This window comes from Accipiter gentilis, chromosome 32 (assembly GCF_929443795.1).
Source record: "Accipiter gentilis chromosome 32, bAccGen1.1, whole genome shotgun sequence".
In the NCBI taxonomy this organism is placed as follows: domain Eukaryota; kingdom Metazoa; phylum Chordata; class Aves; order Accipitriformes; family Accipitridae; genus Astur; species Astur gentilis.
The window spans coordinates 15,391,309-15,407,931 of record NC_064911.1 but is presented as its reverse complement, the minus strand read 5'-3'; the positions used below and the strand labels follow the sequence as shown (position 1 = coordinate 15,407,931).

The window sequence follows — 16,623 nt, the reverse complement described above, 5'->3', positions numbered from 1 at the left end:
CAGTAGTCCTTCTGCTGACCTCACCCCCTCGTCATCTACTTTCCTTAACGTCTTTCCCCTTGCTTTGCTTTTCTTAACCCGTCTCTGTCTGCACACAAAAGTCTTGTTTCTAGAAGACAACTATTGTTTCTCAGGTACTGATTTCATGCTTCTGCTTGAACAAGACGTATGCAAACAGGATGCCTCAGGGTGCATTTAGGAGATGTGGTGCTAAAACTGTTTCTTGAACTGCAAAGTATTGCAGCAACATGCTCCCAGACATGCTTCCAGGCAATTATGTCCTCTTTAAACTTTCAGAAAAGTAGCCAACATCACCTCTTTCAATAGAGGGCATTGGAGCACACTCACAATCTACCCTGGTTTCCCTTAGGGGGAGGACCCTTTTCTTCTCTCCCCAATTCTAAACTGTGCAAGACAAGATGATATTTGAATATTGGTTCAGTAGAAATGATGTATGCACTTACATTTCAATTCCTGAGAGGGGAAAAAAAAAAAAAAATATAAATAGCATCATTTAAACACCAAAACTAGCATTGAGCAGATGCACACTCCACTTAATGGGAGACTGACCGTGTTTCACCGTGCATGCATCTTTTACGGATTCTCAGCAGAATCCGTTACTTGGTACAGATTCTTGACTGGAAGTGACAGACTTCGTATAAAACTGTACTGTTGAGCAGCAGGCTGGCAATGAATAAATGTCGCTCAGGAGGTTAGACATACACAGCTGTAGAGATTGTGAAATTCAGCCTCTGTCCTGAAAAATAAATACCTCAAAAAACGGGGAAATTCTAGAACAGTGACATCCAAATGAATATAATAATTTTACCGTAAATTTATGGGTTTGAGCCTTTTCTATTTATGAATGACATGTAAAGAAAAATATTTTTTTGGAAACAAAAGCACAACAAAACATTTGCTGTTGCCCTGAATACTAATGATGGAAGACTGTTGCTATGGTGATGCTAATTTTAACGCTCTTGCCTGTGGACTTCATATGAACTGCCCGTTTTAACTTTTGCAAATGTCATTTACAAAATGAAAACCCATTAATGACTGGCGAGGGCACAATGTTCCACTTTAATTAGAATAATAAGGAATGCTGATGCACAAAGTACAGGTTTGTGAATTGCTACAAAGCCCACACTGTCAAAATTAATTACCACTGATGAGGATTTTGTTCTTTTTTTTTTTTTTCCAAAGGAAGCATTAGAATAATACAACCATAGCTTGACTTGGTGTTGAAAGCAGGCTCTCCTTTCAATACCAAGGTGGAATAAAGAAGTTTCCAAGGCTGACAGTATAGGAAAATGTACAGCAGAGCTTAGAACTGTGATTGAGCCATGCTAAATGAGCACCAATTCCAGTAACGGGGAAAAAGCAAGTGCCAACGCTGCTGGGAAAAAAAAAAAAAAATATTTTCAGAGACAAACCTGCTCAGAAAACCAGTTAGGATTTGGAAAATAAGAGTTTGTCTTTTTGAAGAATTAAAAAATACAAGTTGAGGACAAGAAATTGAGTGGGTGCTAGGATATGATTCTGGTTTGGGTTGGTGAGGTATTGCTGTGACTAGTTAATTGCCAAGTTCTGGGCCAAGTAGATGATGTTTAGAAAAAAAACAGCATAGACAGCAGTAGTAATCTCTTTTGTAATGCACCAGGCCCGTGCAAATCCAGAGCATACATTTCTCAAGAGAAAGGGAAAAAGTTGCAACTACCATTTCTAATTTTGGGGAAATATTGGAACATATAAAGTAGGTGCTATGTTGCTAAAGGCGTTTCAGCAGTACTGACTGCAATGAGGAAAGCATACTGCAATGAAAAGCATCACAGGCAGCTGCCTAGAGTACACTATTCAGACTAATTGTTATTATTAAATATCTCCATTGTAGTACTGCTTAGAGAACCTAATTTAGAGTTGAGATCCATTGTATTGCATGCTTTATTAACAGAAAGGAAACTTGCCTTTTCTCTTGTGAAGAGCTGAATTGGTGAAGAACTTGATTTGTCTTTATGCTACGGCACTATTTCAGTGCGAGATCACTGGAAACACAACTGGCGTGAAGAGGAATAGCTGCAAAAACATTTTCCTAAATTCTCATTCATACGAGGCTACGGTTTAACAACTAGTCAAACTTTCTTCCAGCAGCATTAGTATGAAATCCACTCCCAGTCTATTGGTATACTTTGGCGCTGGTTTAAAATGGCCTGGCCAATTTTGCCCTTGACTTGTCAGCTACTGTACTTGCATACAGATCTGTGCTCAAGATGGCTGGAATTTCATTGTATTGTACAAAAGAAAAATACAGCAAAAAATACAGATTTGACTGATACTGGTTGCGTCCGCCAAGTCCGATTTTAAGTGTAAGGTTTTTTGCTAGCCATGCATTTACTCCGAACTTGTTTTCCTCTTGCTGCTTGGTATACGCAGGAGTAACTGGATGACCACTGAATAGCGTTCTCATCAAAGACCTCCCGCTGTGAGCATCCGCTACTCGTATCAAAGGGGTGTTCAGAGCAGGGCTTTATGTTGAAAATGCAAATGTCAACAACTGATTATAATTTTTGCAGAGAATACTAGTATGCTTATGTGCTACTGCTGAATGCAGCTGTACCTACTGTGATGGTCAACCATGAGGCAGGCTGTTACTCTTGAGAGTCAATGGGCTCAGGACTAATTCATATTTCTGCAGTGCCTTGCCCAATGGTATATTACTTCAGAAGAAGAAGGGACAGAGAGACCCTCTTCCACTCAGCAGGAAAAACTTTAGCAGCTAGTTGGAATTCAGAGGGAGCCAAAAGCAAACAGCATTTAACAAATGTGGAGCTGATGCCTGTTAACAAACTGACACTGTGAACTAAGTTAGGTGGCTTCCCAATATCGTGAGGCTACAAAGGTTTAGAATTTATGGGATCAGTGGAATTTATCTGAAATAAGAGAAAAGAATGCGAGATAACCATCTCCCAGAAAACTGTTACTAAACCTCATCACCAAGACAATTAGCTTTTTATGGTTCAGTCTCCAGGCTTCCCATACAAGAAAGCGGTATTTCTGGCAACATCGGCCCCTGCCAGCACTGATGGAGAGAGAATTTGAGGGAGCTTAAGTTAATGGAGCCTGCTGGCATGGGGACTTCTGTGGGATCTAGATCACCTCAGTATTCTTCAAGACAGGTCAGACACCTGGGTAAGAAAGGAGTATTTTTGTTGTTTTAAAAATCTCTGTTAATCCACATGAACAGGTAGAACGTGAAAAGTATTTGCCTTTTGTGCAGAGGTACAGTAAAACTGATACAGTGGTAAGTAACCAAGCAATAAAGATCCTCCAAAATGTACTCTGAAGTTAGGTGATAGAGCAACAGTGCCACAAACAACGTCTAAGTTCTTCTCACATATTTTGTCAGTCATGCAACAAAATACTCTGGGCTATTATAATTCATTTTGTGAGTATTGGCAATACAGTGAACACAGCGTGTTTTAATGAGCAAGTAATGGCTGAGACTGAGTTAGATTGCTGCCAATCAGAGTGACTGAGTACTAAGTAAAAATCTTCCAGAAGATGTCGACAATTTTAAGCAGAAATCAGAAAGAAAAAATGTACTCCATTGGTGCAGGAAAAGGAGGTAAACTATTTTAAGGGTAAGTAACACTAAATATGTAAGTAGGCATAAAGTGCACGTAGGAGCCTGAAAGGATAGCTAACAGAGGCATCAAAACATTGTGTGAAATAGTGGAAATGTCAACAGAGAAATACTGAGGTTTGAAAGAAAACATCTGTTTTGCTCTTTTTGAGCTTGGGACTTAATAACCATCTAATGGGGATCTCTATAAAGAAAACAGGAGAGAAATCTGTAATTAACAAGTTGCATTTAGAAGTCATCAGCACAACTAAATGAAACAAAACTCTGAAAGGAGAGGTCCTGGGGTTGCTATTACACCCAGGGATTGAAGACTAAAAACAGTGCTAAGAGAAAGTCGGATACAGAGGGTGATGGGCTGGAGGCAGTGTGTCACCAGTGGGAGGACTGGCTCTGCAAAGAGATCATTAGAAGGCGAGGGGAAGGTGCAGAAAAAGCGAGTCGTAAATTATTACAAGGCAAAGCCTAACAACAAGCCAAGAGAAGACAAGAACAGACAGCAGGAAGATGTTTTGTTGAAAGTGGTGGAATGACCTAGAAGAATGTGAACACTGAAAAGATTCTTGGAGCTGGACGACAGGAAATTGTTACTGACCTTATTAAGAGCTGTTTTAGTGAGAAAAGGGTACAGAAGCTAGAAAAGACTGGGCAGAAAAAAAACACGGACTGGAAACAGACGCAAATTCCAGGAAAAAGGAGGGCAACGTTCTGGATATCGAAGTGTCAGAGGAGAGATTTGTTTTGTTTTATCAAGGACAGTCCTGAAGAAAAAGAATCCCATGTAAGTACAGAACTAGCAGATAAGCTTCAAAGAAAATACATCACTAGAAATGTAAAGTCTTAAACACAGCATTTTGATATGCTCCTGACGTCTAAGGGACTGAAGAAGTTAAACAAATAAGACTTGTTCTCAAACATCCAGCTATTTGATGTTCTAAGTGTCATTCGTCCCATTTCTTGTTTTGAAATATATTATCTGTAACTGATCAAGAAATTTGCTATGACCTCAAAGAAAACTTGTTTCAAATGGGAATTTTCTCCTTCTAACAAACAATGCCTTTAAACCCTATTTCCCCCACTGTGACAAGCCCTTTGCTTTGAGTTTTTACTGCTGCACATCAGTACAGCATCAGCTGGACAAATAAGTTTTCCTTCGTCGTGGACAGACCATATGGCCTGTCATTCATTGACTATTCCTTCTCTTTTTTGGGCTAATTTCTAAATAGTGTTCACACAAAAAAAACCCCAAACACATTAAAATTGAAGATTCAGTTGGGTAGGTTGGTGTAAATTTAGTTTAGGAATACTTCAAGACAAAGATATCATCTAGAAACAACAAAATTCAGAGCTTTCTAATGTGCTTTTCAGTCATCTCTGAAAGTACTGAATATGGCTGTCACTTAGAGCCAGCTTCTCTTTTGTGCTTCACATCAAAGGCAATTATGAAAATCATGGGGTTTCTTTTCACAAAATATACAGTAATTTTCAAATTATAAATGCAAGCTCTCTATACCTACTGAAACTATCATTGTGAGGTTTAGATTTTAAAAAAATATCCACAATCCTATAGGTTTGGGTTGGTGAATATCTCTGAATGATTATTCAGCTAGAGTTCAGTTTTATGTTTTAAATGGCTTAATTTCAGAATGGTTTTTTTAATGAACTTGAACTAGCATGTCTTACAAAAGACACATTGAATATCAACATCGTGTCGTGAAAGCAAACTTTTAATATTCAATGACTACTTTTTTTATAGTCAAGATTCAGCAAAACACAGCAATAAAAATAATTGAACATCACTGCTATAGCTAAAAGCTGATAAATATACAGAAAAATATTTCACATTAGAACTTCTCATGTACTAATGAAATTTGCTCAGTAAAACTGGCAACTGCAGAATGACTGGAGCTGGTGATAAAATGGAAGTAGAGGATGCTTTTAAACACAGAACTAAATGAAATGCAAATTAATGACATGCAAAACTGTAATCAAGATGTAAGAAAACCTATCATAAAAATGTAGGCTTGTTTACTTCAGAACTTTTCTAAGTTTAGCTGTTTAATCACATTTATCAAAGTCAGTGCATGATTTAGAGATTCCAGGGATTCTCAGCAAACACAGTTAAAAACCCCTCACTGATAGGAATTTTGCTTCAAATACTTTTAAAATTATTCCTTAACTGTTTGGGCAGAGGTAGTCTCAGTGGTAGTAGACTACATATATGTGCATATAATACATTATTTTAACCTTAAGATTCCTATCAAATTTGCATTTTTAAACCTTCAAGTGAAGTTTGAGTTGAGGAGTTGAGGGAAGATTCGCCTATGAGTTTACTTCATATTGCTATTATCTCTACGGTTATATCTGAAACTAAATTATACACAGATTTCCTGAGGGGTATTTACAGTCTTCTCTGTGACTATAATCTGTTTACTACTGCTGCCGCTGTTGTTGCTAGTATCTAGCAGTATTTGCAATCGCTTTAACTTTTTCCACGTTTTCCAAAAAGAGTGTAGGTGAGGTCAGCCAACAACGTTGCCATTGATGAAGTACTAAATGCAATTAAGCAGAATTAAATTGAAGATTAAATAGTAGATAAAAATCACTGATCTGGGAAGACATATGCAGCTTCTGATTTTCTAATGAAGGTGCAGCTTTTCTGTGTTTCAGTATGCAGTAGAATCCATTAGCTTTTTGTCACATTCTTTACAATGTTAAAATGTATATCAGTTTGCTTATAGAACCTCTGGGATAGCAGATGGTGGATTGGAAAATACTTCTTGGAAACAAAACGTCTTTTAGTATTTCAGTCTTTTTATTCAATTGAAATTTAATATCTTACTTTTTATTTGTCTTCCTCATATTTGGTTATTCCACATTTTCAGGTCACAACAGCTAAAATACTGGAACAAACCCAATAAATTTGTATGACCATATACTCTTAACTCCCATCTCCTTGAGATGTTTATGGGATATTTCCTGCTGCAAAGGTGTCTCTTAATTATGAACAAAGTATTACACCCATGTCTCAACTAGAAATGCTTTGGGCTGTGATAAAAATCTTAACATGGTGTTTCATGTTGGTGATATAGTTGAGATGTTTGTATGAAGTCATGTGTTCCAGAGTCAAACACAGTAGTTTGCTAGCTAGCCCTTTAAATTTTAACTCCATGCCTATAACCTCTCTCTCGCAATTTTTCTTAGTATGCTTCATGCAGGATATCATAACCCTCAAGTGTTAAGTTTTACAACATTTTCTCCAACAATACAGCTTTTAAGCAAAAAAAATGGAGTTAATTTAGTTAAAAATGAAGCACGAGAAAATGTATCTTTGCTCCTCTCCTCCTATATTAGCTCTGCAGTAGTGAACAGAAAAAGCATCTTGAAAAGAAAAACAGCAGAGAGGTACATATTGGAATTCAAAAGGCAATTTGAGCTATTTACAAGCCAGATATCTAAAGCCCTTTTTTCTACTTAAATGTTAAAAGAATAGAAAGTTTTCTAGCAAATGTCTAGATAATACGAAATACATAAATGAGACAGAATTATCACGGGTTTAGATATTTAGATTTTTTTTACAACCTTTATCTATTGCATGAAAACTCAAACGTGAATGTTAATCCCCTCTCCATTAATTTACCCTACAATTTCATTAACATCATAGCATGTAAGTTCACATCATAAAGTGTGAAGTACAGAAACGAAGAATAAAACTCGAGCCAAAAACTTCGCACATATTTACAGCAACCTGCACTCTTAGGAATTTAATGCTGTATTAAGTGAGTTTGTGCCCCCCTCAATCTCTCAACCTAACACTTACATACAGCATTTACGCAAACAAATTTTGCCCCTGCTGGAAAAAAGGAGGGAGGACCTAGACATACAAAATGAGTAGGTGTTAGGTAGCAAAGTTGGACCTCTACTCACTACTCTACTCAGTAGACGTAGACACCATTTGGTGACTGTGCTAGGCTGGTTCTACAAAGAGTGCTACTTGATAGTGACTCTCTGTTGTGTTGTACCGTAATCTCATTTTCTGAGCTCAATTGCCAGGGAGAAAACGTGAATGCTTGTCTCATCAAAACTACTTGGAAGAAAAGCAATTCATTCAGAGATGTGATGCATTTTTTTTTTTTATGGTTTGTTTTTCTTAAATTATCTAGCCATAGATTTCCCAATATAAAAATTTATCTGATGAATACATGAAATTCAAAGCAAATATGTAGAATGCAAGAGGCTGCCAAACCTCTAGATCATGTTTGAAATTGTTATTTATCTCATAAAGTTCAACTTTTAAATCAGAAAATGAGAAATAAGAAAAATGAATATAGATGATTTGATCATTCCTAACCTATTGGTTAGAAACTTTACTTAAGTCTAAGTGCAACCTTACTGACATTCACACAGTTCTCAGTTAATTCATTTTATGTTTCCCTTAGAATCTATAACCCCTAAGCATAATATATACACAAATTAGTTCTCAGGCTTGAAGGTCTAAAGATAAGGATATCACAGAACTGATGTACAACACAGAACTGATTTCAGCTATTATCTGACAAGTAAAAAAAAAAAAAAAAAAAAAAGAAATCATTGAAAGGGATTCGATAAGGAGAAAAATGGGTCAAATAATCCATAGCCATGATTCAGTAAGTAAAGACTAAACAAATCTCTCAGGACAAGAAACGTGTCAAGACAGGTGGAGAATATTCTGAAAAATAGGAACTTATTGCAGTCTATAGGAGAACTGGCATCTTAGAAGGTCAGAGAAAGAACAAATGCAAGGGCGATTCAGCAGCTTCAGCGAGTTCATTTTGGAAAAAAAGGCAATCCGGGAAAAAATCTGACCTCGCCCTGACAGCCAGGCCACTTAGAGAAACAGAAGGAGCCCAGCTGATATGTCCGATTACCGCATCCTCAGTCTTCCCGTGATTGTTGCATTGCCCTAGATGCCAATATGAGAGCATTACACAGTCTACCAAGGTCTGTGCATCCATAGCAAATAGAGCTGGTAATGTAAATCGTACGTGTCCATATCCACTACTTTTTCTATTGGTACTGAAACATTTCTTAAAACACACAAATGTTACAGTCTTGCCTTGTATTAGACTGATAAGATCATAAAGAAGACAAAAAAGGCGCAGCAGGTGAAGAGGGATCAATGTAATGCTGACTCTCCTATTATATAGATGAAATTTTTCTCACGTGGAATGGGGAAATGGTTTGAGCTAGCTGCATCAGAAGAAATGCTGAACCAAGGGCAATGCAGACAGTGGATGTGGCAAGTTCTGCTTTGGAGAAGCTCTCAGTCTTCGGAGGAAACAAAGGAATTATGAGACTTCTTGGTGTAACAAGAATATGTAAAAAATCTGAGATATTGTTCCCCATTTCCTTCAAGATTTCTTTGGACAGTTGTCAGAAGCTGTCTTCCCTTTGTCTGTCATCTAAATTAAGGATGTAATTGATCTTTAAAAAAAGAAAAGTCTGACAGGCAAATCTTTCTATTTTTTTCCCTTAATGTGTCTAATCTTTTCAAGTTCAAAGCATTCCACTGGAAATCAAACATAATTCCTATTTTTGAATCCTGCTCATTAAGCACACAATGTTTAAAACATGGGCTTGAAGTATATGGCATTACATTTTAGCTATCAGGAGCAGCTGTAAAATCTACTTTTTTATGGAGAATCTGGCATATACTCTATAAAATAGGACCATATTGTATAGATGTCATTCAACTCTGTAAAAATTATATTGGCTATGTTAATTTTTTATTAATTTACTTCAGTTGTTAAATGTAGTCAGGCTACATTTAACCGCTGAAGTAAAATGGAGCGAATAGAAATGAAGTAAAAAGTCCAATTCAAGCAAAAATCACATCCAGCTTACAATAAATATAACAATTTCAGCTACAATAAAAGTAAAATATTTAAGGTTATGTAATTATATTCTATTACTCTATAAAGATGTGAACTCCTCGTACAGTATCAAAAGTTTACTTTTCACATTACTGCCTATAAAAATAGTTCATTTATTACTCTCCTAGCCCTAGAGGTGGAAAACAGCGAGTAGCTGGATTTAATGGGTTTAAAACGTTGATACGTTCCTTTTAATTAGGAAAATAGGAAAGCCAGATTCCACATAAAATTCTCTCACCCAGCTCATTACCTGCATAACGCCTTTTAAGATTTAACCTGCACGAAAATTACCCCTGCGCTATTTAACCTCTCTGTAACGCTTAGCGCCATACGCTCTTTGTGAAAATGGGTCCTGACCGAATTTGACGACAAAGCTTCAGAAATTTACTATCCACTTAAATACGAGCACTGTCACATCAAGAGGACCGAGTCCTGTAAGCGCTGGGTAAGCGCCCGAGGAAGCTGCTCTCTGCCCTCCGCAGCAGGCTCTACCTTCCACGCGGCTTTGGTAGGAAAACACATGGTTTCCATCAATTACTGCCCTTAACGAGAGGCTACAGCCCTGCCCGCAGCCCCTGCACCAGCTAGGATAGGATAAAATTGCTGCTGAGTACTTATAATTCATTTCAAAACAAATTAAGTCCCCTTCAGTTGCTTCGCATGTGAGGGCAGTAACTCCCTGCTGACAGATGGTAACGAAGAGCAGACCCACGGTATCTTCCCAAAGTGCTCTTGCTCAGTCAGCGGGAACACATCTGTTTATAACCTCCGCTTTCATTTTAAAGGTAGTTAAAGGCTCAAGATTTCTCATTTATTTACACTCTGAGTTTAAATTTTCGTGACAAGTTTTGGAACCAAGGCTTCGCAGCCCTATAAATGACAAAGAAAAACTCTGCACTTGGAAAAACCTCTAAGAAATATCAGATATTTCATTTAGGTTTCTATGCTAGACAGCATGATAATTTACATCACATAAAAGCAGACTGGAAAGTATTATACTCTTTCTTTCCTTCACAATAGTTTCAATTTTCATATAGAGGGTTCAGAACTGAAAGACAGGAAAAGATCATAATAGCTGTGCTTTTAAGGAGCCAAAATAATACCTTCTTGGTACTTGGTGGATAGGTTAACTGTCAGCCATACACCATGGTTCTCATAGCTCGCTCACAGCTTCACTCACTACATATACATAATCATACATTATTTATTTACGGTTCTCCATGTCTCTCTGCTCTGTCTGACAGATATTTCCTACTTGCTTTTGTGTCTTGTACTTATCTACATTCTGCAGAAGAAACAATTAACCCAAGTGATTTTACCAGAACAGCAACTCTTTGCTTTATTTTATCGCAGTAAAATTTAATTCAGATAGATTCATTTATCCAGTCTCTAAGTTGAACAAAAGTAAAAGAATCATGGCTTTAATCTGTTTGCTTTCACAATGAAAACTCAGAGCTCTTAGCTTTTTTCTGCGTTGAAATTCTGCATGGTTAAACAACAATTAAAAGAGAGATTAAAAATTAAGCAACAAACAAGTATGTTTATAGAAACTGGCCCACTAGATCTCCAGTGTGAAATATGGAAAAACTGCAGGATCTAAACCTAACAAAAACGTATGTCACAAGCTGATGCATTTAATGCCAAGTCAACTACTCCTGTAGGAAACTACAACGTGGAAGAGAGTAAGCAAGTAGAGATGCGTAGTCCTCGGAGTTAGCTCACTGCATAGCTAATTTATATAGATAGGCTCATATGGATCTTCTGAAGGAGTGAAATCTGTGCTTCTGAGAATCCAGCTTTGTCCTCAGCAGGACAAAGTTCAGTGAACTGCTATAATCTGTATAAGAAAATAAGCTTGGCTGGGAAATAACTTGGAAGGCTTCCTTTGTGGGAAGTACTGAGATGAAAGACTACTGTATTTTTGCAGAAGCATTTTAAATCCTTCAAAAGAATGGGCACAGCAAGAGGGTAAGAAGACAGACACTATTAACTGGCAAGTCAGTTATACAGAGGAAGAATAATGTCAAAGATTAGTACGAATATAGAAGTCACACATACTGAATTTCAACACATCACGATGGCAGGACTACTGAATATTTTTTTTAGAGCCAAAGTATGTTGCAGACTTCAACCCAACTCCTCCTCCTTACTCCAAAGGAACCGAGGTCTCCTAGCCCTGTGTAATGGACACGTTTGCTGAGCACAGGACAAGCCACACACAAGAGCGATGCAAACATAATTCAGAATATAGCTGCTTCGTGTCCCCTTCTGCCCCGCGAGGACGGACGCTGAAGAGGAACTGGGTTGCGCAGCATGGCCGAATGCTTCTTCTGGTGTTGCAAAAGCCAAAGTAGACATTTTGCTTTTGCTATCTATGACTGCTTGGGAGCAGCTCCTCTATCTGTTTGATTGGAAGATAAGAATGTGCATGCGTATGCATGCACGCGTGAGATCCCTTTCATTGCGGGGTAAACTCTGCTAAGATGTGATCTAACCTGAATTACAACGTTAAAATCTGCAGCCTCCCTACCTTCATTATCTGTCTTTTTTAGAATTTGAGACTGTTTTTATCTTTTGGTATTCAGTAGTCTTTGTGCTGTGCATATTTTCCATTTGCTTTTCAGATTTCTGAGGTACACTAATTGCCTGGTTTGTCTCCTAAAAACTTAAATTTAGAAATTTTAATGAATACCTAAAACATTATTAAGGAGTACAGACATGCCTGTGCCTGCTTTTGCCTTCCCATTTTTCTGGGTTGCACTCCAGTAAGAGTAGGATCAAGGTCTTCAAAGAACAGGACTGATTAAACTATTTTTTATATTCCTCTCCTTTTTTAATCTAATAAAACCTTTAAATCCTGTATCAGACAGAAGGAATATATCAAGGGGGGGGGGGGAAGACAAAAAAGAAAAGGGTTGGATAAAATGTGTTTTTGAGCAACTTTCCCTGTTTTAATGCAGAGGCAAAATGGAATTTTTTTTAACTCAGTAGCACCTTGTGCTGGGCAAGTGCTCAGTACCCAGGCAGCAATGTCCACTTGCTGCTTGGGAAGCCGATACTTTTGTTGTCCTGGAACACAAAAATATGATTTCCCCAGTTCGCTAGGGAAGAGGGAGGTGGGGCTGGACCGTTGGCCTAGCTCGTCATCTTCATAAGGAAGGAAGCACATACAAGGGTGGAAGGAAATCCACCTGAATGCAGCAGCTGGTGCAAGGCCTTTAGACTGCAATTTTCGTGAGGCTGACAATAGACCAAGAAACTACAAAATGGCAGAGACTGGGAATAGCTGAAACAGGTTGTACACTGTCGATAATTATATTTTCCATGGCAATGATGCCTACACCAATACAATGTGAAAAAAAAAATATGCTGGCGTGAATAATCTCAAGAAAGAATTATTGAAGTGATAGCTTTAGAGGCAGCTAGTTGCTACAGATTAATCAACTGTATAAAAAGGAAATTTTAACCAGGAAAATCACAGGGCTTGAAGATACCTAGCAGTAAGTAAACATCGCTGCTGAAGATTTAGCACTAAGTAGTGCCTGATTTATGGATTTATCAAATGCTATGTCATTGCAAATGTGAAAATGATGAGATAAACCAGTTAAGCACCAAGGAAAAAACAGAAAAAATGAAAAACGTTAAACCGTGTAGCAAATCTGGTTAACGAAGGGGGCTAGCACCAATATTCTACACCGATGACAGAAAGAAAATTATGTAAACATGAAGAGAATGCTACCTGTAGCTGCCTAGTCTTCATGAAAGGTCTTTTAGAGAATTAAGAACTGATTGAAAAGTAATACATCAAAGATTAAAGAACGAATAAGCTAAGTTAAAAAGCCAAAATCATACAGAAAACAATTTAGTTGTGTGTAAATATGAAATATGAAGGATGAGAATGAATGAAAAGAAAAATGACTGAGTACAGCTGGAGAAGGGAATAGATGTAACAGCTCACTAAGACTCATTAAAACTTGACCGGTTTGTTTTACATCTCAAGGACAGCAAGTTTTTCTAGAAAAGTTGTGGCTGAATTTAAACTTTAATTAAATGAGTAATGCTACAACCCTTTATGGCTATTAAGATATTTTCTAAAGTGAACAAAATAAATCAAATGTATTCCTTTGAATTTGTAAATGGCCTAGAACAGAAATCTGAAATCTAGTAAGGAATAAGGAAGAGCACCACTAACTGTTTTAGCACAAATAGTCAACAGTTTCCCACGGCTGCTGGACGCGAGTAGCACAGAGAGGGGTGGGAAGCACAGCCTGAAATGTGTCTTGCGCCTACGCTAAGAATTGCCAAGGCACCTCTCCCCGTAACGGCGAGTCATGCCATGGGAAAGAGAAAAGGAGGATCTTTTCCTTCATTCATAGCTGTGCCATAAACCGACTCCTACACGCCAGAGCATTGACTTGCTTTCCAGCATTTGTCTCCTGTAGACGCCCCTCCTCCTTGATCGAGCTTTCCAGCTTCCTTCTGAGTGTTTCATTTTTCATAGCCAAATACAAACATCAGAAAACTTACAGATTTAATTCCACAGAAAAGCAACTTAGCCAGGTGTAGCCATACCACTGAATTGCACTACAGACTCAGTTTTCTTCACGTGTAACACAAGCGCTTGTTCTGAAGCCGCTGTAGCAGTTCACCTTGTGAAAGTTGTAACTGAAGTGCCGCTGCAAGAGCCATCTGCGACCAGATGGCTTCAGTGACACTAGTTCAGTTTGCAAAGTTTTTTTGGAATATAAGGAGGAACATGTGAATGTGTGTATTAAACAACACCCGTGTATCCGTTGCTTGCACTAGTCTTTATCACAGGTATTGCATCACCGGTTTCCTTCAGAACTTATGTATATGTAGTTCATGGCACATGTTACAGATAATAAAGAGATAAAAAGAGATAAAAAGATGTATTAAAACTTCTTTCTTATTTACCGTGTAGTGGCTCTGTTTAGAGCACTAGAAGAAGGTGTTTCCAAATTGTTGATTTTTAAAATTTTCTTCTCATCTGTTATGCATACACATCTCAAAGCGAACTAGATTAATTTGGGAACTAAACTCAAAAAGAATAGTCCATAGGGACAAATTTGTCCCTTGTCATTCCTCAGCTACAGACTTTACCAAGTACTGTCCCTAAAGGAATTCATAGTATAAAGTATGTGCATTGCTAGTTTAAAAAAACAGTGCATCACATTCACAACTGCAATTTGGAATGGTTTTTTTTGGTTTTGCAAAACCTGCCATACGTACTCTTAGTGGGCAATGGTACAAAATCAACTAAAATCCAGATACCCCAAAGCTTTACTTAGTTCGCAGATGATTTACGGTAGCATAAACCCAAACAACTTACAAATCAGTGCATCCTACTGTGTTTTTAAATAACAAGCACACCTCTGTGGAATTTAGTGCATACTTCACTCCTTTTTGTTCTTCCCATTTAGACACCATAGGAACGGTTCGCGGTCATCTAAGAAAATTACTAACTATCCTCTTAAATGACAAATTTAAATAGCTGGAATGAATTACTATTTATACTCACTTGATATAATACGGCACTTTGTTTGGTGAGATTGCCCTCTCCCAGGGGCCTTGGACAGAAGCTGTTAACAACAAACAAACAAACAAATAAATAAATAACTGCACACATACAGTCATACATACAAACATACCTAGAAGAGAAACATGGAGGTCAAGTTCAAAGCAAACAGGAAAGACAACGTTAATCTCTAGAATTACAATTTTACACTCGGCCATGCTGATACAGGTCTGTTTGCTCAGTTGCCCGTGAAGGCAGGAAGGATTAACCTGCTGTTCTGAAATTTCTGTCCTAATCTGAGAGAAATTGAACTCATTCAGCTGCAAAGATAAATACAAAAAAAACCTCCTTGACTACTAAGCTTCCAGAACAGTTATGAAGCAGAGCAAGTAGCCTATCTTCCTGACGTGTCCTTTCACAGGGTTCCTCCTGCTAACATGTTTAACTGGGTTTTCTTCAATTTCCTTCCTTGTGTGGTCAGCGCTTTCCATCCTTCTAGGAACAGAATTACGTGCTTGTTTACATTTTACGTTGAGTGAAGTTACACTGAGAGTCCATCTACATATTTTGGTTATTCTCTTGTTTACTTGCTCTAAATGGAAAACAGTTTTGTTTTTATGTCTCCACATTACTAATTGTATCTTACTGACTACCAATAACAGCAAATGCTGGAGAAAATGACAGCGTGATCACAAGAAATAGAGACGAAAGGATATTACTCACTCTTGGCTATCACAGTGTTAAATACCAACATCAAGTTACAATATAGTGAAAATATTTTGTAACAAAGTCTTTTATAAAACTCATTGTTGGCAAAACAATTGTAAATGATATTTTATTAGAGGCAGAAATAACTTATAGTTTAGGCTATAATCAGAAAGGTAATTTTTTAAAGAATTTATTATCTGTCAAAACCAGTAGGACCAAGAATTTTCTTTTTTAATATAGTGATTAAAAAGAAAATATATGAAAAGTAATCCAGTGGGGGGAAAACAAAGCCTGTTTGCTTCACCTGGTGTAACCTTTCTTTTTAGTGACCCCTGCTGTTCACAAAGGAAAATAATTGTTACCAAACCAACTAGTAATTGGCTCCTTGATCATTTGGCTCCCAGTATGTTCTTTCCCTCTCTTGTTCCAAATAGATACTTTAAAAATGCCACTCCCAAGGTGCAGGTGCTTTAACAAAGTCAACAAATGCAATCCATACAAATAAAAATGACCAATATACACATTTTGTTTATTTTGTACCAGAATTGTTAACCAGATTCCCAGAAGTCAGTCTGCAGAATGAAATATATTGCACCTCTCTCGCCCACGGACTGGAACGCGGACAAGAGTTGGAGGAAAGAGATGAAACATGCTTATAAAAATGGCTTTATAGGGAAGTCTTGCTGTTTTGTTAGAGTCGCGTGCACATGAGTTGTGAAGAAGGGCTGGAAGGAGGCTAGGGACGGCACAGAGGAGAGAGAAATCAGAGAGTGGCCGTGGAGGAAGCTGGAGCCATTCCAGATGGTCTGAAAAGGAGAAGGAAAAGCAAC

At 37.7% G+C, this 16,623-nt stretch overlaps 1 protein-coding gene across 20 annotated transcripts in view; it reads right to left on the bottom strand.

The window, feature by feature from the left end:
* The window catches only part of DMD (dystrophin), a 1,191,992-nt gene that overhangs the window by 99,176 nt on the left and 1,076,193 nt on the right, over nucleotides 1–16,623 (bottom strand). For all 20 annotated transcript variants that reach the window (XM_049835325.1, XM_049835324.1, XM_049835302.1 and 17 more), the window contains one exon: nucleotides 15,089–15,149. In XM_049835325.1, the coding sequence (XP_049691282.1) occupies nucleotides 15,089–15,149 (61 nt within the window). The remainder of the gene's footprint in view (nucleotides 1–15,088; nucleotides 15,150–16,623) is intronic.